The sequence below is a fragment of the Mixophyes fleayi genome, chromosome 4, assembly GCF_038048845.1.
Source record: "Mixophyes fleayi isolate aMixFle1 chromosome 4, aMixFle1.hap1, whole genome shotgun sequence".
NCBI classification, from domain to species: domain Eukaryota; kingdom Metazoa; phylum Chordata; class Amphibia; order Anura; family Limnodynastidae; genus Mixophyes; species Mixophyes fleayi.
This window is the reverse complement of record NC_134405.1, coordinates 172,857,589-172,884,990: the sequence shown is the minus strand read 5'-3', so window position 1 is coordinate 172,884,990 and position 27,402 is coordinate 172,857,589. Positions and strand designations below refer to the sequence as shown.

The 27,402-nt window shown below is 39.7% G+C and overlaps 1 protein-coding gene across 6 annotated transcripts in view; it reads right to left on the bottom strand.

Moving 5' to 3' along the window:
- The window catches only part of TBC1D22A (TBC1 domain family member 22A), a 470,079-nt gene that overhangs the window by 297,083 nt on the left and 145,594 nt on the right, over positions 1-27,402 (bottom strand). For all 6 annotated transcript variants that reach the window (XM_075208864.1, XM_075208865.1, XM_075208862.1 and 3 more), the window contains exon 8: positions 13,952-14,066. In XM_075208864.1, coding sequence (XP_075064965.1) covers positions 13,952-14,066 — 115 coding nt within the window. The remainder of the gene's footprint in view (positions 1-13,951; positions 14,067-27,402) is intronic.

Here is a 27,402-nt window from a genome sequence, read left to right as displayed (position 1 = left end):
TGAATTAAAGCTTCAATACCACCTACTGAATAAGTTATCCATCTTCTTCCCCTAGCTAGGTGTGCAGAAGGGCCCTGGTGTTTTATCCCCCAAAAAATTGCTGCATAGAGCTGTAACCATAGTAATTTATTTGATATTTAAGTGTATTAATGAATCAGAACACATGACTGGAAAATGGTTTGAGATATATATATATATATATATATATATATATATATATGTATATATATATATATGTATATATACACACACACGTATCTATACTGTATATCGTTCGCTCATCAGTCTGAAAGATGAGGAAGCGTGAGTCATCACGCCAAAGTTTGCGTTTTGCTCCAGAGTCCAATGGTGGTGTGCTTTACACCACTGCAGTCAAAGTTTGCCACTGTGCATGCTGATCTGAGGGTTGTAAGGGTGGCTGCTCAACTATGGAAAACCAATCCATTAACTCCCGATGAACAGTTTTTGCACAGACGTCTCTTTCAGAGGCAGTTTGGAACTTGATAGGGAGTGTTTCATATGAGGAAAAACAATTTTTACATGTATGCGCTTGCCCTTGTATGAGCTTGTGTGGCCCACCGCTTCACAGCTGAGCTGTTGTTGCTCTTAGAGGTTTCCACTTAACAATAACAGCAGGTATAGTTGAAAGTCACAAAGCTCTTCAGGGAACTGTATATCTACTAACATACAAGGCCATCAACAAAATTGCACCTACATACAAGTTAACTAGACACCTCCGTTGTCTCTCATCTACTCTCATTCCCTGCTCCCATTCCCAGTTACAGGAGTTTTTTGAGGCTGCACCCACTTTGTGGAATGTCTTCCCTTGCACAATAAGACTTTCCTCTTGTCTTCAAAACTTCACGCGTTCTCTGAAAACCAACTTTTTCAGGCAGGCTTTCAATATTCCTCAAACAACTTCTTAACCTCCCTAGTATACCCTATTACCACCCTTTGCACAGTTCACACAACCACCCTCTGACCCACTGACCAACATTGCTGTGTGATTGGATCATATAGCCCAATAAGCACTTTCACCTTTGCATTCTGGCTGGACCAAAATGCAATATGTAGCTCTTGCCCTCATGTATTAAACTCCCATTGTCCTATAGATTGTAGGGTCCTCTTAACACTCTACATCTGTATTACCCAATATTGTTTTATTACTGTGTTTATTCCAAAATGTAAAGCACTATGGAATTTGTTGGTATTATATAAATAAATGTTGATGATGATGGGTGACAGGGGTCAGCATTGGCACTCTAATCGGTCTGCGACTACACAGCAAGCTGCAACGCACTGTGTTTTCTGACGCCTTTCTATCATAGCCAGCATTAACTTTTTCTGAACGTTGTGCTACAGTAGCTCTTCTGTGGGATTGGACCAGACAGGCAATCTTCCGCTTCCCAAACGCATCAATGAGCTTTGTGCGCCCATGACCCGGTCACGAGTTCACTGGTTGTCTTTCCTTACACCACATTTGGTAGGTACTAACCAGTGCATACTAGAGCACCACACAAGACCAGCCGTTTTGGAGATGTTTTGACCCAGTTGTCTAGCCATCACAATTTGCCAAAGTCACTCAGATCCTTACGCTTGTCATTTTTCCTGCTTCCAACACATCAACCTCAAGAGCTGACTGCTCACTTGCTGCCTAATATATCAAACCTATCAACAGGTGACATTGTAACAAGATAATCAATGTTATTAACCTCACTAGCCAGTGGCTTGAAAGTTGCGGCTGATCGGTATAGTATATACACAGACAGTGAATGTTGTTATAATTTGGTAGATGGTAGCATAGCTTTACTATAAACTGTATTATGGCAGGACAACAATTGGTATGCCATGTGTGTCACAATTCCATTTGCCAACCAGATCATAAATTGTCATTCTGGACCTGGTAAATGGGCCCTAATACATTTGGGGCTGTTCATTTCTAATTATGTACATGTATGCAGAGTTATGCTCCCTTACCTTTTATGGAGAATTTAATAAATAGTTGCACTATAACATGGAAAAATTATGATAGTGGGAAAAATGTTAATAAATGTAAGTCATGGAAGCTATTGAAAGAATAACAAGTAGTAATGATGCAGTATGTTTTTAGATAGATAGTGTACCACTGACACAAAACCATAAATTATATTTTAGGTTTATAAGAACATTTACCCGCATATCACTGCAAAGACATACTGCTAGGTTAATAGTTTCTGACAAAATTAACATGTGTGAGTATGTGTGTTTATAGATTGTAAGCTCCACTGGGGCAGGGACTGAAATTAATTATTAAATATCTCTGAAAAGCGCATTGTAATATGTAGGAGCTATATAAATAACTGTTAATAAAAAAATATGGTAACCTGAAAAAGGATAATGGTGCATTGCATGAATAATCATTGGGCAAATCATATGGATTAAATAACTAAAATCAGAGCTACACAAAGAAAATAATGTGTCATTTTCACCACAAATAAGAATGTTACTTACAGCTTAATTTAAAAATTTAATGGGAAAAGAGAATGCACTGACTGAAGCCGTTTAATTTGCTACTTATAATTCAGAGCATTCATAAGATCATGTGTCAAAATGAAACAATAATTAAGTGAATGCTGAAATCTATTCATTTCATAAGCTAAAAAATCATGCCCAGCTTCAAAGCAAATATATTAGACAGGAGACCATATGTCTGAGTTTAAACAAACAATATCACAAATTGAAATGATCTGACATCGTAAAGAGAGAGAGAGCCTAAAGCATTTATCTACCGAGCCTGTAAACACTTAAAGCCAAGGTTGTTTCTAGAAGCTATTGTCCTTGCATAGTACAACTGTAACATGTTGTTATTAGAATACTTCAACACTTAGAATAAGTATTATGCTAATGAACTATTTATCAATCTTATAAATAAGTTTTTAATTGTACATCACTCCACAAGAATAGAACAGTTGTGGTATGCACGTGCAAATAACGTGGGGGATACTTAGTTAAAACGAATGTTCAAATGGAGGACAACATTTTCTTGTTATCCCACCTGAGGGTCCTGTGGACTCTGATCTCTTGTGATTGAATATGTATGAATATGCGCTTTTACTTGAGATTATGAAATATTGGCATCAATAAAGACAAAAGGGCAATTTCCCCCAAATTGTATGGCTTTGAAGTGGAGAACTATAAAGGGGAATGAATATGAAACATTACCCAAACTATGGGGAGTGTTAAAAAAGGTCTATTAGCTAGATTATTACATTAACAATAGATCATTTGGTTTTGTAGAGCTTTTAGAAGCGATTAAAGTGACTGCTTACTCCTCCATCCCCCATTATCAAAAATATATTCTATGCTACTATAAATCTGCACTCAATATAGGCAAATAACACAACTTTACCAAAATGAACTCCAAGTCATGTAACTTATTTACAGACTTCAAATTACTAAATGAAACTGCCTACCACCAACCCTTTAAGACTTCACCTCCCTGCAGGCTTTTACAGATTTGAAATAGAAAGAGGACTCAAGCAACATGCCCTCTGTGCTCTCTGTTGAACTTCATCCACTGAAGCAGCTCATATGTATACTTAACACCATTCTTCTAACTATAGTGAAATAAATCACTCCACTCTACACCCCCCCTCCCTATCCCTCACTTCCCTAATAACATCAATAATTCAGATCCTGAATTCCTCACTCATATGCAATATATTTACCGCCAAGTTCAAACATGCAGAAATACAACTAATTGTTATGTAGTCTCCTTTAAAGCAGTCCAGAATTTCTACAGTATTTCTAATGGTGTCTATACTACGATTGTCATGTCAATTAATCCATTTTAGCACAAAGAAACCACAAATCACAGCATGTATGGGCCACCAATAAAACCCAAAAAGACAGCCAACTCCAGTCAAAATTTGATCAGGAGACAACATCCAGCCAAACAATGTTTATGTGTTCAATTTACATACTCCAGCTTGGTCAATTGATTAATTTATCTGGTTTCAAATATTATAATTCTGCCGATGATATAGAACTATACATGTCACTATCAGTGTCAAAATTGGGGGAGGAGAGATGGAACAGACAAAGGAGTGAGTGTAATGTTGAGAGCACCAATACAAATAATAGACTGCACCCTCTGTTTAAGTTTAAAAAAAAAAGCACCACACTATTTCATAATCTACATAGAAAATATTAAAAACTAGATCACAAATAAAAAAAAACAAAAATACACATGTGCAAAATGTGTAAAGACTTAAGTTAAAATAGGTAAAAACCATAACAATTGTCCTCATCACTTGTATAAGTAAAAAATATCATAGGCACAAAATCTAAATTGAATACATAGTGAAATAGATAACAGCAATTTAATAAACAGTTAAGGGATAATTTCCGTACAGTACATTGAGGGAACTGTGATACAAATAACATACAATGACATGAATCTTAAGGCAAAGGTGGTCCTGCCCAATGAGCTTACAATCCAAGAGCATAAGGTAGTGGAATAAAAACTGTAGCAGGTGGTGGGAAAAGTGTGTGTGGCTAGTGTAAAGAAGAAGCACTGTCTGACACAAATATTAAAGCAGCCATTGGCAACTGGTATTTCTGTGCAGCTACCTGTGGTTTGGAATGAAGAGAGACAGTGGAAGGTCCACACATGAAAGATTAAACAATAACTGTATACATGTCAAGACAGCTGCTGGAAACCATGACTGTCCTTCACCAATTATTTCAACTGAGCTTTCTTCCTCTTTTGGTTCTAGAAAAGGCTATAACTCTTGTGCTGTATTGGTGCTCCTGTGGTGATCTGACAGCTTGGAGTAGCTGTGCTCCTGGTATTTTTTCTTGGCATCATGCTTGCTGCTGGACCCAGGACACTTTCTCCCCATGTTTGCAGGAGTTGTGGTGGCAGCTGCTGTCACCAAGGTGGCTGTGAACATCACCAAATTTCAACTGTGGGTGCAGTAGCTGAATTGAAACATTATTCGAGTAGATCTTCACAACAACCATGTCCTTAGTGTGTACACACTCCTCAGTACCAACCTGACATTTTCCACATTTCTAATGTTTTTATATTTGTGAGAAGATGATTAAGCGAGAGGTAGGGCAAAGAGTTGTTCTACAGTGCAGACACACATACAATGAAGAACAAAGATGAGAAGGCATTCTATCCTTCTCCTACAGTTAAAGTGAATGCTAACTGTCTACCATAAATTAAGTCAAAGATAAAGCCTGCACTATTCATCAGTGATAGTGTGGGGTGCTTTCTATTAGTTTGTACTGCACCCAGCTATCTTTCCCATGAATTTGTGACATTAAATTGTTAAGGATTGTCATGATCTTCTTACTATTTGTAGTTTACATTATCGGTCATTGGGAAAACTGGTATTTGATGAAAGAGGAGATAATGTATTGTAAAAGTGGTTTCAAGGACTGGTAAAAAAAAATGAATTAGATTTGATGTCCTAAAAATCATCACATTGCTATTGTAGTTGGCAAATAAGTGATACAAATATTACAAATTAATATCATGTGTGTGGAATAGAGCACTAATTTCATTGGTTTATGACTGCTCATTCCAGCAGTGAAAGGTTCCCAATTTTTTTTGATTGCTTATTGAGTGTTAATTCTGCATTCACAAATAGTTAATGCAGCTTATTACTAACTACCTGGTTGATTTCGTGAGGCTAATGTTCCTTTAATGCACAAAATATTCTGGGCATAGTATACAAACTGTACTACAGGTGGCACTATACACCTGACAAGCGATACAGAATATTTTCTACATCCCCTCCAAGTTGTTGGTGGGAGTGTGGTCAGTGGGGCGCAATGCTCCATGTTTGGTAGACTTGCCCACGCTTAGATCCCTTATGGATTATAGTCCTCAAGCTCATGAACAACAGGTGACTAAGGACCCCTGGTTATTCCTTCTTTCTTGCAACCTACCTGATGAGAGCGCCTCCCCTAACAAGTTAATTTTTCAAATACTGACAAAAGTTAGATTCCTGATAGCCAATCACTGAAAAAACCCTAATCGTCTTTCCATGCAGGCTCTGCAGAATGATGTATGGCATATCACAAGCATGGAAAGTATCACATATTATCTCCATGATAACACACAAAATGAACAAGATATGGACTCCATGGTATCTCCAAGAAAGTCATAGCTGCATATCCACCTCACCCCCCCGTTACATGGACTTAGACCACAGGCCGCCTCCGAATTATCCAGGTTGCATGCAGTGCTGTTTAATCCCAAAGGCGGAAGACGATATCCCATAGTCTTACTGCCTAACTCCATTTTCTTTGCCAATAATCTCTTCGCTCGTTGCGCCTGTCCCAATTCCCATGCCCCCTGCGCCACCTATGCCTCTTTCCACTATCTGACTTCTCTGTCCCTCCCCACCCCCACCCCTGCTTTTTCAAAACATAAAAATAGAAGGAAGCATTTTGTGAATTCATAGTTACTTATTTATTGTGTGGATTGTATCTCTCATGCCGTTTCCTCTTCAAATAAAGAGTTTAAAAAAAAAAAAGAAAATGTTATGAGCACAATAGAATTTAAGGGCTCATATTCATACATCAAATCAGGCAATCCACTAGAGATCGCAAAGCCTACTGAATGATTTTAAATCATGAAAGCACGAAAAATTAAAGATGCAAATGGCATTAAGGAGTTGCTTTGCTTCTTACCAATTGCAATGTTGCCGTCAGTATTCACAACTATTAATGATAGGTACTTAATGCACTATGCTGGCGACAAGCTTTGAGAACATGCTTTGAATGCTGTGATAAAGGACAAAGTACAAGCTTTAAGCTTTGCTTTTAAATGGCATTTTATAACAGCCATGTTGTACAGGCTCATATATGGAAATTTGGGAAAATTATGAAAAAAAAGGAAACCCAGCTAAAAATCAAAATCCCGGGATATTAGAAAGGGATGTTTTGCACAGAAAGATAGTGAAATACTACTTAAAAAAAATTAAAAAAATTGGATTTGTATACTTTCATCAAATCCTTTACTCTTAGTCCATGGGGAACACTGGACCATGTGGTATAGATGTACCTTTAGGACATGGGAACTTGATATAATACTAACAATTAAATACTCTCTCTTATACCTCCCTATCCTGCAGGGAAATCAGCTATTTTATTAACCAAGCCCCAATGGACAGAAACAAACAAAAACAATAACAGCGAAAACACATTTCACTTTGGTAAAACAGGAGAACTAGAGCATAATTGGGTGGGTGCTCAGAGTCCACGCCATGGAATAAAAAATGGGATTTTTATACATAAGTTAAATTCTTTTCCATCTGTCATCCACTGGGGAACACTCGATCATGGGGACGTACCAAAGGTACTCCCTTCAGGTGGGTGCGCTCACAAAGTTGTAGTGCCCAGCACTCTACACCCAAAATGGACTTGGGTCCTTAGTCTTGTAAAAAGCATTAAAACCAGCTGTGCGAATGTCTGCTACAACCATCTTCACCAAGTCTGTTGCTAAAACTGTACCTGGTCTGCTTCCCGTTTAGGAAGTGGATGCCAAGTGGAAGTGGAAAGGCAATTTCAAGGGATTGCCTTTCTAATGTTTATGTATATCACTGCAGTGTTGAATCTGTATGGTATTTTCCTGTGACAGAAGGTGATCCTAAAGTAGACCGTTTAGCACTGTTCTCAATTGTAGAACATTTAATCCAAAGCTTTGCTTCCCTGGGGACCACAGACAGACACAGACACAGACCTGGTAACAGCACTAGAGCCTGGCGTCTGTTCCAATTGTCCAATTTCATATGGCAAGGGGACTGCCCCTGTTAATGCTACTGTTTCAGCCTCCAGAGGAGCAGTGCCCATCTCAGAGTCAGTAGACACCCTATTAATTTGAGTATGTCCACCTAAACATGATCGCTGAGTGTCCTTAGGATCTTTTTGTTGAAAGGAACCATTTGACTCCTGAACTAAAAACAAGTTTTTGGAAATTAACTCCTCGTGCTGTGTTCTACTAACACTGTGGGAAAAAAAATCACACCTGCTGTAAGTAATGTGTGATTGGATAGTTGCATGACATTTAATCTGGTCCACCAGGAGACAAAGTAATAAAAAGGAAGGAGGTCAATGTATCCCCTTACCCAGGATACTGAAGTGGAATTGAACCACTGAACCCTATAAGGCAGCAGACAATAAAGCATATGTCGGTGGGTAAATATCGGTCATGCTGTTTTTCTAAGGACTTGGCTGTTGGCTTCTTAGTGGAACAAGCCTGCTTACCTCTCTGCTGTGCTCCGGGAACTGTCGTCACATTTCCTGACCTTTACACCTTTATCGCAAAAGGACAGAATCTAAGAGTCCTATGCTCTTGGCGGATATACTAGTAGGAAAAAAACTCTTTCCATCCATCTCCTGGCAAATAATCTTATCCAATTCAAACCCAAATAGACATCACCGGAAAAGACAAAGACTCTAGAGTCTTTTTGACTCTGCGTCTGCCTCCCAAGAATTGAGCCAGAGGACTCAGCAAACTGAGACCATCAAAACTGAAATTCTGGTTCCGATTTGAGCAGCATCCAGAGCTGTGTCCCCAGAAATCCATACACCTCCTGTATGTGTAATGCCAAGGTCGCCATTACAGACCTATGCCTACCAGACTGCAAACCTTCTAAGAGTTGCTCTGGCCACTTTGCCGTGGAGTTGTTTACCCAATCCGAGGCTAAAATATATCTATGATATTCGTGGATAAGAACAGAGGTGGACTTACGACTGTCATGCTATAGGGGTATCCACCCTAGGTTTAATTATTCTTGATACCTACTCTGGTAAGGGATAAAAGGTCTGTAATCTGTATGTTACATGAAACTTATGTACAGGTTTGGTCCGTAGCTTGCAACTGATTTTTCTTCCTTTTAAAACAGCGTCCTGCAAGATTCTGACTACCCTCTGACCTAGATGTGTTAAACCTGGTGAACTATCTGCACTAAATAATCCATCCTATGCCATCGTGTAGAGTCCTTGTCGAAACACAAGGAATCCTTTATGTCAGAAAGTTTTGTTACCTCACCCTCTTATTGGGAGGAGGACTCCGAATCCAACACTCTCCAGGACCGGACAAAGACAGAACCGATTGTTCCACAACTTAGTGAGGAGTTCCTAAGAATCTTCTCTAAGGAGAAGGAAACATTTAAAAGATCTGTACAGATTTATCCGTGCTTAAACCAGCACGTCTTGTGGCATTGCTAATAGAAGCATGGGGTAACTGGCTGAAGATTCAGTGAAAGCAATTAATGTACAGATACCTTTGTCTATAGCAAGGGGATGCGAGCTGTGTAAACATAGAATTAGACTGTGCTAGTGCTGTAGCCCAATCCGGATCTACCAAACATAAGGTGACCCCAGCCAGCATGTGAGACAGACGGCCTCTTACAAAAGGCATCCCTGTCTGTCCATCCACTGGGCCACAGCCTGATATTTTTACACAAGTATAGGACACAGCTAAAGCCCAGCCACCCTAGACCCCTGTTTATTTTACATGAGTTAGGGAAAAGAAACCAAGACAGATACAGAGTACACAATATGGAAAAGTGAACCAGATATCAATAGACAAATTTAAACTCACCAGAATTTGTGCAGAAATAGAACACATAATCCTAATGCAACCCCACACTATCTAGCAGTAATTTCCTACACATCTGATATCATTTAGGGGTGGGAGGGGTGCAAAATTGAAAAGTTTCCATTCTATTTATGTGTTGGAACACTGGTATAGGGCGAGAAAACAAAAGGTGGATTAATACCCTTGGGCTCTAATGTATACTGAATTAATGTCTACTTAGCAAAGAATCAGCTGCTGTCCTCTGAGATTTGTGCAGACCTCACATATAAAAATATGTAACCATATAAGAAAGAAATCAGGGACTGCATTAAATATTCTACAATAAACACAAAATCGCTTTTAAATTATATATTAATGTTGCTAGTGATCATCTTTTAAATGTCCAGTCCTGGATCCTTATAACAAAGTATTATTGTGGGGAATAGGATAACTCCTCGTAATTACTGCATGTGCAGCTCCGTTTGGATATGGAAATGGGATGAGAAACGATCTCACCCGCTCTGTGATCCTCTACAATCTCGATATAAATATAAGGTTTGCCTTGCAGGCTCCAGGCCCCACCTGAAGATGAACGCATTTTTAACATCCCTTTCACCAGTGCCGAGAAGGAGGACTTACCCTGCCGCTCTCCTGATGCTGTCTGGTGCTGCTCCACCTACCGGATGGTGCGGTGGCAGCACAGGGCTCCCAGCTAGAACTTACGTCGGAAGTGAAGGGGGACCCCCGAAGACATGCCACATCGGGGGTAGGATTGTGGCAGTTGGTACCTATTTCCGCACATCCTCAACCCGCTCTGGTTTACAGATAGCGCAGTGAGACTGCTGTAGATCTCCACCTCAACAGTAAATTGAAATCCAAAATAAAATAATGCTGAGGCAGCCCAACACAAAAAAACACCTTGTTGTCCTGAGTGCAGTCTGAAAAACTGATTTCTCTGCAGGATATTGAGGTTTAAGAGGGAGGAGCATTTAACTATTAAAATTATTTAAAGTGCCCATGTCCTAAAGCAGCCTCTATACCCCCATGGTTCAGTAGATGGCAGAGAAAAGAGAAAACTGGTTTAAAAAAAGTTAGAAGGGAATTATTGCATAACAGAAAATAAATGACATAGTAAAGAAATAAACTGGAGTGGTGAAGGTAAAAGAAGACAAAGCTCAGGGTTGGAATTTAAGAAATAAAACCAGAAGTGTTAAGATCAAAGGGAATTAAATAAACCTAACAAAGCAGGGAACACAACAAATGTGTTGGTGTTACATTTATTACACATCTGATTCAGATATATAGAAAACACAACAATCATATTCCAAATGAAGATTTTTTTTTTTTAACCCAGCATTGTCAAATCATCATTATTTCTTTTTAGAAACAAAAAAATAAGATATTATGACCTAAAAAGTTAACATTGCATCCATTAAATGCCACAAATCTATAAATTATTACATACAGAGATGTAACAACAACAAAAAAATTGAGGCATGACATAACTTATTTACATGTAGAAACTGATGCAGAAGCTGTGTTTTAATCATAGATAATGCACTTATAAAAAAAAGAATAGTAGGAGCAAATGGAAAAAGAAGAAATCACTGAGAAATATCTAACAGTGTAACCCCCTCTTGTATTTGCTGAGAAGATAAATACGTATTTGTGTTCACCTATGATCTTGACACAGATGCTACTGCATTAACAGTCACTTGGGTCCTACAATGCAAGTTGCTGGCAAAGTAGTTAAGACAAACTTATTTACCACATTAATTAAATGGTCTATTTAACATGGAATATCAATTCTCTAATCACATCTCAGCTGAACTTCTTATTTCAATTAACAACTCTAAAGTCTTCCAACAGAGATCCAACTGCTCTAGGATCATTAAGAACATTTTCATTATCTGTCAAATGAGGGAGTAAAAGGCAAAAACTGCAAGCACTCTCAGGAGTAGGCCTCTACCCTACTTAAGAGATGATTAGGGAGTAAGCAGCAGTAGTTCTCATTAGTTGCTAAGCAATGAATAGACCGCCAATGAAATAAGAATTGGAAACAAAGAAAAAAGGTGTTTCCATGCAAATCCAAACTCAAGGGCAGCTTGCCCTTTTCCATTAACACAAAATGTGACATTTCGACACAAAGTGTAATCATCAGAAGTCAAAGAAAGGTGAACACTGAACATAAACTGGAAATGCATTTTCTATAAAGAATTTCAACACCTCCTTACATACATTCTGAAGCAATTCATCCTTGAGAATTCATATACATGAGAATGCATCATAAACTTTTTGTTAAAAGCAACAGCTGTAGCAAAAATGGTTGATATAAACATGAAGCATCTGCAGTTGTAGAGATTTACAATTGTTAAGGTGCACTTGACTAGCGTCAAGCCTTCTTCTTTTATGAATTATAACCTCCTACATATCTGTGTCCCCATAATTGTATAGCCAATTAGATCATCAGGATGTTCACACTATTTCAGAAGATGTGTGCGCCTATACTGTGGAAGTAAGTGACCCATCCAGCCAAGTGAGTATGGCCATGGCTGCATGTGACAGACAAGGTAGCATGATGGGAATGGAGGAAAGCTGGAAGCCCCTGAATGATTTAGATAGTGGAAAGCTCATGGTCCTTTCATTGTGATATTAGGCGTTACCGTGGAAACTGCGCGGTATTACGGTACCGCAATAACGCAGATTTTCCTATGCAACCCTATGGGGTGCGCACAAAAATCCATGTTATTGCGGTACAGTGAACTGACTTTGCGGCCCGTTCCCGCGGACCGGAAACCTAATTGAATATGCCAAAAAAGGGTGCTGTGATGCCATCCTTCAGGAAATTATTTTCCAAGTTGGAAATACTTTCCATAGCTACCATGTGACACCAAGTCGAAGTGCTGTTCCCATGTTTACTTACATACATGCTGCATTTTCTGCCCATTTCTCTACCGACAAGTTAAAATGAGCAATGCAGTTTACTTACAGTGGTCATGGAGATCAATGATCTCTATAACCATTTGAATTTTCATAGACAGTTTCATGGATTATCCAAGGTAAAAATGAACTGTGCTAACAAGTGGAACAGAACATGTGATTAAAAAAACATCAACAACAAAAAAAAAAAATCCTCCTGGTGAAAAGGTCACATACACATGCTTATAAGTACATTAAACAAATAAAAGTAAATATATACAAGTAGGGATAAGCATTTACAAAGTGTATTATTTTAATTTTGGATAATTTAGCATGCTTCAAGTTGCAAGGATACTACCACTGTTTTGAAACATATCAAAAATATGAATTCTTCATCATCATAAGCTATTTATATAGGGCCATTAATTTTGCAGCACTGTACAGAGAATTTACTCACATCAGTCCCTGCCCCATTGGAGCTTACAGTGTAAATTCCCTAACACATACACATACACATACACATACACATACACACAGAGACTAGGGTCAATTTAAGAGCAGCCAATTAACCTACTAGTATGTTTTTGGAGTGTGGGACCAAACCGGAGCACCCAGAGGAAACCCACGCAAACACGGCGAGAACATATAAACTCAGCACAGATAAGCCAGGGGTGCACGCAGGGGGGGGGGGTTTCTGGGTCCCCAGAAACCCCTCCCCTCCGCTAAAAAAGTGCCCTACATAGCAGCACTGTACTATACAGCAGCCGCGGCACTGTCAAAGAAGCGTCCGCGGCTGTGCTGTATTGTATACAGCACCACCGTGGACGCTTCTTTGACAGCGCCGCGGCTGCTGTATAGTACAGTGCTGCCAAAACGGAGCTGCTGCACATGCGCAACAGCTCTCTCGCTTTTTTTTTTGGGGGGGGGGGGGGGGGGGGGAGGGGAAAACCGCCCCTTAAAAATCCTCTGTGTGCCCCTGTATGGCCATGGTCAGGAATTGAAATCATGGCCCCATTGCTGTGAGGCAGAAGAGCTAACCACTAAGCCACTGTGCTGTAAATTCTGAATACATATTCATAAAGTATAGTACTATGTTTCTGTATGGTCAGACAACTTTTTCTCTTATAGCAACATTAACATATGCACACACAACATGCTCATAATTTTCTTTTTTCGTTACAATTTACAGGAGGAAATTCTTAAAAAGCTAAAGATGTGATTATATGTCAACTTTATTTTAATTTATAAACAATATCTATAATTCACTATTGCTAATTGATCATTCTGATTTTATTACAATATTTGACAAATAATAATGTGAGATGTGACAACTAAAATATTCTGGGAACCCTGGGAGTAAATTCAGACTGTGGAATGTATTTGAAACACTATTACTTGAATATATTAAATACTGAAATACTGCAAAATATGACTGCTCTTTATATAACTTACCCACATAGTCACTAATGAAAACAACAAAGAATGGTGTGACAAGGTCATTTATTCCTTGAACATATCCACTCGCTGGATGTCGAATAGCCCATATAAACAAAATTCTTTCAAATATCTGGAAGATAAAAAAATAAAAATATTACTTACTGGACATCACTCAGTTTTAGTAGCCAAAGCAATATGCATGCATCTTACTGATTATAAATCCAAAAATCTGCAATGTGCTAAAATTGTTGCACAAGTTCATTAACCATTTTGCTCTATATGACCAGGGTTGCTTTACGACATTCGTGGATTACCTATGCCTTTCACAAAAAAAGTTTGTTTCCCAAAAATCAAAAGGTATCGGGTAAAGGACTTAAACACTTCACCTGACAAATCGCCTGTGTAAGTCTAGCTCATTACAAATTGTAGAATTTAAGGAGCAAAGTAAAATTAAGAATAAATCTAGATCTTGATCAAGGTTTGCTTTACATAGGTTTAGATTTTGGACAGGGTAATTGTATTTAGATTATAAGGTCAGTTTAAGGATAGTATTAAGTTGTGGGGTTTTTTTGCGTTTTTTTTTTTTTTTTTTAATTAACATTGTAATCTTTACATATCACACTGAAGAGAAGAAACTCTCTATTTTTCCTGGGATGGTGCTGAAATAGCTCTTAGGGCCTTTAATCAAGGTTTCATAACTAGGAAGTGCAAAGGTGAAGTCCCTCGTGCTGGTGGACTCAGGCCAACTAACCCCTTTATTAAAACAGCCATATAACAAGTAAGACTCAAGTTAAGCAGTTTAAACATGTTAAGCATGTGTTTATGTTGTTGCTGTTGCACCTTGCCTTGGCAAACACATTCCTCTGCAATGCTGCTGCCAGTTAAAGATAGTTGTCGCTGTTCATAATTGTTGTAATCCATGAATCAGAAGGTTTCATTTTCCAAAGCATTATTAATCATGGAAGCTTTGGTTCCCAGCACTACAGCACAAGCATTGCAGGGAAATTAAAAATATATAAATGTGACTGGACCACTTATAAGTAACTTATGCTATAAATTTATTTAAAGGAAATAGCGCAGGGTACTTATTTATATAATTGCAAATGCACTTATTTTTGATATTGTGTATATTTCGGTAAACAAAATCTTTATATCTGAGAGCAGGGAAGAAACTCCTTTGTTTTAACCTTGCTAGAGGAAATGCATGATTTCTGAGGTATATATCTGATACAATAAGCTTTTGTGGAGGAAGTCTTTTGTGTATTGTGATGTGGGGAAATGATTTGTTTGGGATTTTGTGACTTTCTTTGGGAATGTGTATTCTGCAACTGTCTGAATAAAAGGACCCATTTTAATCTCATATTAATTAGCCCTTTTGATGTGTAAGGGTCCAGCGCCTGAAGGCACAGGGAGGTTTAATTGGATGTGCTACTAGATATCCTGCATCTAAGAAACAAGATGCAGGAAATCACAGCAAATTTTAGGATTTCACAGATAAGTGTAAATAATTGTTAGCTTTGCATTGCAGGTAAATCCATGTTTGGATAAACAAATTGCATCCCAATTCTAAAAATAGCTCAGACCTCAGAGGGCTGGCTTACCCTTTGAGGCTGTGTCCAAATCTGTATAAAAAGCACTGTCTTGTATTGAAAATTGTTCCTCTTGTTCCATCTGACCTGATCACTGATACCTTCAATCAGTGTGACTGCAAATAAACATCACTTGCTTCAAAGACCTGCTTGAAAACACCTTCCATGCTGAAAATCCTGTGACCTTCAGATTAGACTCAAAATCGAATCTGTTTTCGTCCGTCTGTGGTTTGGACCCATTTTCCCAGCACCACTGCTCTGCCCGCTACCCAACAGCTCTGGCCAGTGTGATAGGCCAGGGGGGATCCATCCATAGCAACCTGATCTATAGGAAGAGGTCCGAAGTACCAGTCCAGGTACACCAGTAACCGGGTACATTACCAGCGTCAGTTACCCAGAAGTAACCCGGTTCTGGATGCTGGTAGAGGAGTCCAGTGGTGGCAACATTTGTAAGCCCCTCCTACTGCGGTGAGAGGGCGCATTTGAAATAACAAAAGGGAAGGGTGCCCATCAGCAACAGACAGGGTGGAATAGGAGGTCCATTCTATCACAATAAATAAATGTAATCTTTTTGAAAACATGAATATTGCAGTTAAATTTTTATTGAGTGAAATACAAGTGTAGTACGCACTAAATTGTTTACTAATGCCATGTGAATTAATTGGGCAACCACATGCTGCTGCTTTAAGGAAGGGGAAGCATCTGTGGTCTAAGCAGAGGTAACTGTTCCTCTGGGGCTGGTTGAGGATTTGGGGAAGGTGAGTTGTATACTGTACATTTTTTAATTATTTATTATCCTATAGATGACCTGCAAACCAATGCTCAATGAGACCACATATATACAATGATCCAGCAGCAAACCATGCTGTTCAGCCATGGTAGTGCAAGGAAAAAAAACATATTCATGGTTTGTTGTTTAAAGTTAAGACTACACCTGAAAAAAGTTTACTGCATGAGCTATGAAAATACAGCAAAATTGCTCAGCATAAAAAGGCAATTTGATGAGTATTATATCTGTAAGAATACTGCCAAGTTTCAAAGAAGCATTGACATTCATGACATAATTCTATAGTTGTTCATGACAATATGGACACCAACTGGTGTGCAGTGTTCTCTCTATTACCTACTTCACGGGCGCCCTGACCATTTTTATTTTTACTTGCTGCCTAGCTCTAGAAGTCCGTTGGTGAACATAGAGTCGAGCTGCGCTTGCGTTACTATGACAGACACCAGAGATCTCTCCCGCTCTGTTAGTGTGATGTCACAATACAGGGTGCATACTGGCGCAAACAATTTTGTGTAGACAGTCAAAAACTGCAGACCATGCAGCATGTAGTGTTCTCAGAGCTTCACATTTTTTCTCAGTTGTCCAGCACAGCTCAAACCATCCAGCACCATGAATTGTCTTATTATAATAGACACTGTGTGAGCACTACAGTCAGCAGTCAATTGACCACCAGTCAGACTAGTCATGGCAGGTCAAGGCTAAGTAGCCTGACATAAAATAATGTAAAACATATATAATTGTGCCCAATCCAGACAGCAACACCCTCCAGAATCTTTATAAAATACATAAGTATGGGCAATAACCTTCAGTTTTTATAAATAATATAATGTGTTCAGTTCAGCCAGCAAGTGGGCAATAACCTCCAGAGTCTTTATAAATAATATAAGTTTTTCCAGACCAGTCAGCAAGCATTTACCCATATTGAGAAAGTAGCTAAATCAGAAAGCAATACTCTTAAGTTTCTTAAAGAAAAATGAAAGTACGAAAACAAAAGTGCCAGCAATGTCCATAAATGACATTGCAAAAACTGGACCTTCTCGTGAAACACAGTTTGTTTCAATTGAAAAATTTGCTTCTAAACACTGTTTATCAGGTGTAACACTGTAACTGGTTACAAAAAATGAATTAGTAGGTGGCAACAGATAATGGATGGACATGTTCCAAGTGTATAAAGTATGGAAAGAGTCCGCTCACTTTGAAAAGAAAGTTGGTTAGGAAAAATTAAACCACCAATTTCAGTTTAACTTAAGCTGGGTACACACTACAGAATTTTCCACCAACTTTTTTTGCCGATCGATTTTACATGCGATCGATGATCCGATCGCTCGGTCCATGGACTGCATACACAGTAGCCTTGTTTAGGACGATAAAGGGAAGAGCGGACGTCCCTTTAGCGACTTTTTACAGCCATATTGTCATGAGCAATGACTGTAATTTCGTACTCACTGTTGTGGATCGGTTGGAAGTTTATACACACTACACAGCGGAAACGAGATTGGAACGAAAATATTAAACGGTACGACCAACCAAATGAGGTGACAATCGTCCATTTGGGCAGACTTTCGACCATCGTGTCACTGCACACACTGACCCGACTTTTGAACGTGCGCTCGTATGTCGGCTGATTTAGCCGATTATTGGATGAAAACTGTGTAGTGTGTACCCAGCTTTAGAGAGATGCTTTTATAGGAGCTACAACTACAACACACTACATTGTACGAAAAATTGCTTGAACATTGCAAGGCTATGGTTAAAAAATACTTAAAGCAATTTCAAATTGGAAAGAATGCACATTACACTTTGGAAAGGATAATGCAATAATTGCTTGAAATTTTAGCTTGAAAAATTAAATGTGAATTCTAAAGTATTTGCACTTGGTAAATTATTTCAGTGGTCTGTGTGATAAAACAAGAGACATCTCCATTTTGAAGCAGCCTATTATATACATTAAATATATTTGTCAACTTAAAAAGAGATTTGAGTTTCTTTAGTATGAACATGTAATATGCATGGCAAAACATAGACTATAACAAAATTATTGAAACACTTGCCAATATTGGGTTGGAAAAATCTAGCTTCGTGGGCCTAGCAGCTGTCATGATTGGGAAGCAAAACTGCTAAAAGATTAAACAGATACACTCATGGTCAACTGCCATTGCTTAAATCACTGTTGTAACTGAGGTAACTTATTTAGTAAAATGTAACTACATCTTAAGACAACGGTTTTTCATTTTGCAAAATTCCCTCGTTAGGATGGCTGGTTTAACGGAAATACAAAATATACTGTACAGTTCTCAGATTAAACTTACTGATTCATCAAGGGACGCAAAGTGAATGCAACTTGCATTTTGAATAATTGCACGTAACTTGCATGCACACATCCACTTGTATTCAAGTAAAAGATGATCTCAATATATGTTAACTGAATATGGGTCTAAGCACACTCTGCCTCAACGTTATTTACCGTATGCAGACCGATAGAACAGACTGCAGGATACGCACAATGCATATGTGCAATATAAAATACGAACAAAACGAATGGAGGGAAAAAATGAAAATACACTCACACCACTTAAATTATAATCATTAATAAATATACTTTTTTATTTGATGTTTTTTTTTTTACATTTTATAGGTATATCAGGATGTTCTGAATGCCTACTACACATAAAAAATTTTTTTAAGCTTGTGTTAATTGCAAACACATTTTCTGGCATGCATCTGCATCATTCATCACTATCAATCAGCACTTATACCTGCCCTGTAGCTGGTGCAAGTGATACGGCTAAAAAAAACATGTATGTACCTGCTAACAATATCTGAGCTCACAGAATCTTTCCCAAATTTAGCAAAAACTAACTGTATTGGACTGGCTATACCTGTAAGCACAGCTGACTGTCAAAGAGGATTGTCTACTCGAACACAAATTAAAATCTGTTTAAGGAATTGTATGAAGCAGAGCATACAAAAAAATCTGATGCTGATTACACTAGAGGGACCAGATCCAACAGATTATGAAAAAGTTCCAGACAAATGGGCTTCTAAAAGAGAAGAATATATAAAATGTTAATTTTGAGTTGAAATCACTATAAGGATTTCAACATTTTTCATTATTATTATTATTATTCTGAAGTATTACAATGCCCTTACCCGGATACTTCTTAATGTCACCCTTGTGGAAAAAGTTTCTGGGAGAACACTGGGTGTGGTTCAATGGTGTCTAGGAATGATACTTTTCAGCGCATTAAAGTATGCACATAAATACGGTTATTTCTTACATTTATAGAGGTCTAATATAGTTCAAAGTCCACATGGTGCAACAAAATAGAGAAATGAGTTGCTAAAACTGTGACAAATTAAATAACACTGTTTATCCAATCTATAAATAATAATATGAACTATTTGGGAAGAAAATAACATGTAATGCAAACACTTATATTAATATTTATTTTTCAGCATACTAAACAGTATGAATACGGGAAAGAGTGAAATCTACTATATAAATGCCTAGTGGCGTGTGTGAAAAAAAAAACAACAACAAGCTGCAGCGCCACCTGCTGGGCAGAGTTATACACTGACCTATATATTTCTTGAAGGAGAAGTGACAGTTGGGAGTGGTTGGTGGTTGCCAGGGGTGACAGTGGGGAGTTTTTAACACCTTAAGTAGCTTAAAGAAGGATGTGGCTTTGAAGATGAAAAATGAGGTGATGGAGAAAAATGATGAGGTGGTGACATGTGGACAAAACCACGTTAAAAAAGGGCGCTTGCGTCGGGAAGTAACGCTCTTCCCCTGAGGAGGCCTGGGCTAGGCCCAAATGCATGACAATAAACTTTTTAACACCTTAAGTAGCTTGATTTGACTAGAATGCAAGAGTATCATGCACGGGTTAACTTGTAGCTAAATAAATATATAAAACCACCATAACACAGACACTAGCTACAGTCTACATTAACAGACAAAGCAGTTCAGCCACAGCTCACACAATACTGAAGTTTTATCTTTCAACTTATTTTATTGCACTTGAAGAGTCGGAATAGGCATCTTAAATGATTTCTCACCTTCAAATGTTATACTGAACTAAATATGCTAAGTCACAATGATTTCAAAATAAACAGAATATTCCTATGCATTATTCATAAAAATATATTTATGTTTTTAGGTCTAGTTTTCTATGGTGTGTAAAAAGGAGATAACAGTTTCGTTCTGTATTACATTTCGGAAGGTGTCCCCTGACTTGCTGGGGTATTTCATTTTTGAATGATACTGTAATGAACCACTCAGTCTTATTTGCATGGGCTTTCTGTTTGAAATGTCAGGTCAGTTCGACACTGATCCACTAAAATGTGAACAGCAAATTACTTGCAACACACACTAAAACATCATTCTGCTAACTTTCAAAGTTTTTTCTTTTGTGACCTAAATTACATATATTAATATTATGATCTACTTAAGGATTGAAAAAAAAAAATCAAGGAAAGGAAAGATTTAAGATTTTATAACCAAAAAGTGAATTACAAAAAAAAATATATAAGAATTATTTTTTAACTTTAGAAAAATGCAAATGTAATGTCCAAATAAATACACAAAATAAGGGACCTCTCAATCAGCATACTGCAGATTGTAATTAAATGATCACTAAATCTGAAATAAAAATTGGATTTTATATCGTTATATATGTGCATTTATTTAAATATACATTGACACACACAGATAGATACATACATACATATACATATATATATATATATATATATATATATATATATATATATATATATATATATATATATATATATATATATATATACACACAAACACACATATACACACATGTGAAGATACGTGGTTCCCAAATCACTCAGACACGGTATTAAGAGGGAAAATAGAAGGAAGATTTATTCTGCAGAACAGGATTAAATACAGCACGGCCCCTTAACGATAGCAGGTCCAACAACTGAGGAAATCAGTTCAAATATATCCGGAGGGATAGATACCGCATGGTCCCCTTAACAATAGCAGGTCCAATAAGTGAGGAAATCAGTTCAAATAAATCCAGTGGGATAGGTACAACACAGTCACCTTAACAATAGCAGGTCCAACAAGTGAGGAAATCAGTTCAAATAAATCCACAGCACATCTCTGGCAGAACATCACCTCTTGGCCAAAGTCAGTCACATACATGTTCAGCTGCCAGGGAAGCCTCTTTTATCATCTTATAATCCCAACCTTGGGAACTACCTGCCCAGCGGATTTGCAAAAGGTCTCCGATTGGTGGGCTTCTCACACTATCCAGCTCCCTCTCCTACCTCCCCAGGTGTCTTCCCTCAGGTGACCCCTGCTGGGTCTGGCTCCGGGGCTGCCTGTAGAGCTCACTAGAGGACAATAAGGAGCAAAAAGAAATAACAAGGGTAGCTTAATTTACTCAACTCCTGAGTGTTCCCTGTGGAGGTGGAATTTAACCCCTGAAGTACTTTTCCAAGGAGATCCATCACTGATAGTTCCGAATAAAAAACATGGCTAAAAAGTGCAGTTCAGGAATAGATTAGATTAAGTGGTTGTAACACCATACATCATGCTCATTGCTTTACATTCCTCCCCCACAGGCAGAGAGTGTCAGCGGGGATCCAGCAGGCGGGGACAGGCAGAGTGTCAGTGGGGATCCAGCAGGCGGGGACAGGCAGAGTGTCAGCGGGGATGCAGCAGACGGGGACAGGCAGAGAGTGTCAGCTGGGATCCAGCAGGCGGGGGACAGAGGCACAGTGGCAGCGATTGCAGGGAGAGTGTGCCATTACACTCTCCCTGCCTTTGACAGCTACTGTAATATTTTTTTTGCAAAATTTCGGGGCCAAAAGTAAGGTGCGTCTTACACATGGGAGTGCCTTATACATGGGGAAATACGGTATATCATGGGGTACTTTACTATTCTCCAAAGTTAGGGTTTCCAACTTTTGCATGTGTGAACCCCATAAAGCGCACAGATAGTATTGTCATTATTTATTTATATAGTGCCACCAATTCCACAGTGCAGTACAGAGAATATTTGTCATTCACATCAGTTCCTGTCCCATAGGAGGTTACAGTCCAAATTTCCAAACACACACACACACACACACTCACACACACAGTGTGTCTCCTTCTTACTTGTAAATACCTTTATTTAACATGATTAAATAAGTAAGTCATTACAAAATACATTAGAAAACAAAGGCAAGAACTGAAAATAATAGAAGAAAGGTTTAATAATTTCAAATGTGTTAAAAAAAAAACAACAATGAGGGGCGTGGTGTGGCAGCCATCCTGGAAGGACGGAGACTTCCAGGGCTCTCCCTTGTCCGTACATATTTATGGGATTTTCATTGCCTTTTGCCCCTTTTCACAACCTCTGCTTTGCCTGATATCGGGGTGAATCTCCCCTAAGCATTTAGCTGCCTGAACTGTGCTGGTGGCTGTTGTTTTCGCCACCTCAGGCAAGTGCTCTCGGTGTTGTGGCACTCCCACGAACACCTATTGCACCGCAGCTTTAGGGGGCTCCCACCTGCCTGACTGCCGCCATCTGTGTTTCCAGTGACTCTGCATTAAACACCTACGGCAGAGAGCGGATATCTGGAGTAAACCCCATGTGTCTGTTGGACCCTATCTGGGTCTCTGTGTATCTCCTGCGGACCTCTCCCTCCCTGATCGGCAGCCTCACTTACCTGCTGGAGCTTCTGTGCCGCGGATCTTCGGTCAGTGGTAAATAGAAAGTTACCGCTGTGCGGTCACACCTGTACTTCCAGTATCGGCGGTCGGGGAACCTTGGAGGGAGCAGGGACAGGCTGTGGTCGGAGGATTGGTGATCAGGGACCTGGTTCTGAAGTTTCCAGACACTTCGGTCCTGTTTCTGCGGTGTGGGTCCTCCTTTTCCTGGCATCGGTCTCCAGTGATTCATTTGTCCGGTCCGCCTGACTTCCGGTCGGTGGGGGCTGATTTCCGGCTGGCAAACACCATTAGCAGCTTGGGAGGATTAGAGGCTTGAAAACTGACATGACTGAACCGGTTGATCGCACGGACCATCTGGAGACGAAGATGGGAGAACTGGTTTCCTTGCACAACGACCTTTATTCCTCACATAACTCTCTTCAAAGCAATGTCTTGTCTTTGAGGGAAAAGGTTGCAGATTTGGAGGACCGATCTCTTAGAAATAACATCAAGATCAGGGGCATATTGGAATCTGTACTAAATGCAGACCTGCAGAACTATGCTGTTTCCTTATTTAGTAGACTGCTGCCATCTGTGGATGCTGAAGACTTTCTTATGGACCGAATACACCGTCTTCCATATCCACGCTCTGCTCCAGGGAATGTTCCAAGAGAGACTTTGCTTAGGGTCCACTTTTATCATGTCAAAGAGGTGATCCTTAAGAGTGGCACAAGATCCCAGCAGCGGGAAGGTTCTCAATGATTTACAGCTCTTTCAGGATCTTTCACTTACCACTATTAACCAAAGACGAAGTCTTCAACCAATCACGGCGACTCTACGGGCAAACAACATTGCCTACAGCTGAGCCTTCCCGGTTAAGCTGTTGGTTCGCTATGAAGATTCTACTTATGTTATTTCCTCTGTAGAGGCAGGCGTCAAGCTTCTAGAGGAATGGCGTATATCTCTACCACCTAGACCCACTACAAGCAAACCTCCTCAATCTGAATGGTCTCGGGTTTCTAAAGACTGAGCTTTATTGCTGTCTCCCATGTTGAAGTCACACAGGATTTATTTTCATTTTGATAAGTATAACTATAATTAATGTCAGTATTCTTGTTTGCCTAGCTGTGTTTTAGGTTGTTTTATAAGCTTTGAGGCGTTGATGTTGAGATGCCTATGGGGAGGTGACAGTCTAGATTGGGGCCCACGGCCAATTGTGCCAAGGGATGGCCCACTCGATCGCGGGAGGCTGGTCCTTTCGCGAGTGTATTGGTTAATGACAGGCTGCTTCTGTGGTTGTCCTGCAATGGCAGCGTCTCATAGATCTTGCGGTAAAAAATTTTATGTGGTTGTTGTAATTCCTAATATTTTCTTTTGTCGTATTCTTTGGGTGTTCCGGGGGTGGGAATGTGTTCCAACAACCCCTCCAAATGTTAACTAATTTGTCACATTCTTACCCATGTGGAAAATACTCTGACCCAGTTTCTTGGGTCAGTTCAGTCCACTGCCATTTTCTTTTTCCCCTCCTTTCTGTTACGACAACCAATGCGGCATAACCTTATAGAACAGGTAGAAGAGGTCTTCACCTTTAGCAGCCGCCTTTCCCATAGAGACTGGTTATGCTCACAGGTACTCAGATGTTTCTAGGTCTTAAACTCAAAGTAGTATAAGTGTATACTCACAGAGCTGCATACAGGTACAGGAGATGACACACGGAACAGCGGCGGACCAGCGATCTGCAGACTGGACGGAGGACCGGAGGAGGTGTCAGGTATCAGCACGGTCAGGGTCACAGGCAATGGTTCGGAGTCCAGGGGCAGGCAATGGATCAGGAACACAGGCAATGGTTCAGAGTCCGGGTACAGGCAATAAGTCAAAGTTACAGGCAAAAGTTCAGAATCAGGAAAAAGGCAATAGGTCAAGGTCACAGGCAAAGACTCAGAATCCAGAAGCAGGCAAAGGGTCATACACAGGTAGTCAAATCCAAAGGTTTATCATCAACAAGGGCACAGGAACACTGTACTATAACCGGCAGGGAGGCTAAGCCTTATAAACAGGCACTGACCAATGGGGGCAAGAATGTAATCAGCACTAGAGGCTGTCATAATAGACTTCAGATGTTGTTTAGCGCACGTGCCCGGCTGCCCCTAATACCGGGATGCGGCGCAATCAAACTGCAGCGTCCCGACCGTTGCCTAGGCAACTTCAGGGACGAGACCCGGAACGGACGTCCCGGTCGTCATAGCGACGGCTGGAACGCAGGTGAGAGTCGCAACGGCTGGGCACCGCCGTGGCTTGTAACACTTTCCTCCCTTTCTAATCCTCTCCTTTTCCTCCCTAGTCACTCTAGCATTGGATCTAAAGTTCAGTATAAATCCTCGTTTGGTAAATCTTTTCATTATGGTCTTCTAGAGTATGGTTAAGTTTAATACTTTAAATACTAAAGGTCTTAACTCCCCTAACAAACGTTGTTTAGTGCTCACCACATTCTATAAACATAAAGCAGATGTTGTAGCTCTTCAGGAAACACATTTTTCCTCTCGTGCTCCACTCCAACTGAGAGACTCGAGATATCCGTTAGGATACTTTGCAAATGGCCCTTTTAAAAGGAATGGAGTGGCTGGTCTTTTTAGCACCCATGTACACTTACAACTCCACTTAAAATTAGAAGATAAGTTGGGGAGGTATATAATTTTGGTGGGCCTTTTACAAGATAAACCAATAACTATAGTCTAATTGTATGCGCCTAACTTCCTTTCCTGAAGGCCCTGTGTGAGGAAGTACAAAAATTACGGAAGGGTCATTTGGTGATGCTGGGAGATTTTAATTTGACTTTGGACCCTAGGGTTGATAAGTCTAGACCCCAGAAGTTGTCCGGTTCTGATCCCATCCTTGGCCCATCTACTGCTTTACGCAAGCTTCTAGCGGAGTATGACTTATACGATATTTGGCGGGTGCTGTTTCCGGGTGCACAGGAATACACTTTTAACTCTATGGTTCATAATACATATTCCAGGATAGATATGGTTTTGTCAGACAAGTGGACACTTCAGCATACTGATTCTATCAACATCTTCCCTATTAGATGGTCTGATCATGCTCCAATGGATTCTGATTCTCTGCTAGTGACCCTGATCTTTCGCCTGTCCCTGGATTCCGAACCTGTGCCTGTGACCTCTGACCTTGGTTTGTTCTGTGGATACGCTGTCTGCTGCCGGCATCGACTCTGCCTGGACCCCACGCTGCTGTCCGCCATAACACTATTTCTGGGTTCTCCATAGCCAGTACACAACTCTCGACTCTCTGTTAGTCTGCGGCCAAGTCTGTCCCCACCACTAGGGGCTCCAGTGAACAGCAAGCTTCCGGAGCAGACACCGGGGTTTTGTTGTACCGGCTGGAGGGGTTCCTAACAGATAGATGCGGATAGCTTAGAGTCGCTTAATGTTCCTTGGACCCAGAGGAAGGTTGAATGTGTTATTAAACACCTCCCAAAGGATAAGGTTCCTGGCACGGATGGTTTTATTAACTCATTCTACACTGTGTTAAGAGTATAAGCTTTCCCCTCTACTCACCAACTTGTATAATAACGTTCGGGGGGAGGTGGCTTTCCATCAGAAATGTTGGAAGCACAGATATCTATACCAAAACCTGGTAAGGATCACTCTGACTGCAAAAAATACAGACTTATAGCGTTGCTTAACATTGACTTGAAAATGTATGCCAGATTGCTTGCTGATCGTCCATCCGGACCAGTTAGGCTTTGTAGTACGCCGTCAGGCTTCTGATAATACGCCGCGTATATTAAATGTTGTTGATCTCCTGTCTGGGCTTGAGGAGGAAGGTATCTTGAATTCCCTAGATGCAGAGAAGGCTTTTGATAGACTCCATTGGAAGTACATGAAGGAAGTATTGCTTAAATTTTGCCTACAGGGAAGGGTTTTACATTCCATACAAGCTCTATATCAGGGTCCCTCCGCAAAAGTATTTAGCAACGGCTTCTTATCATCTTCATTCCCTATCACTAATGGTACTAGGCAGGCGTGCCCTCTCTCCCCTCTAATGTATGTTTTGGCAATAGAACCCCTGGCCCATACAATTTGGCAAGCTTACTATTCATTCACATAGACATAAGGTATGTTTATTTGCTGACGATGTCTTTTTGTTTGTAACCACCCCAGAGACCTCACTGTTAACTCTGAAGCATATTTTAGATCATTACAGTGAAGCCTCATTCTATAAACTGAACAATACAAAATCTGAGGCCCTTCCCATTAATATACCGCAATCCTCCCTTTTAAATCTACAAAAGAAATTTATTTTTTTGTGTGTGTTAGAGTGTCTTTGTCATAGTTAGTTATACATATCCCTCCCAATTTATCTACGGTGTTTGATGTCAATTTTTCCCCCATTT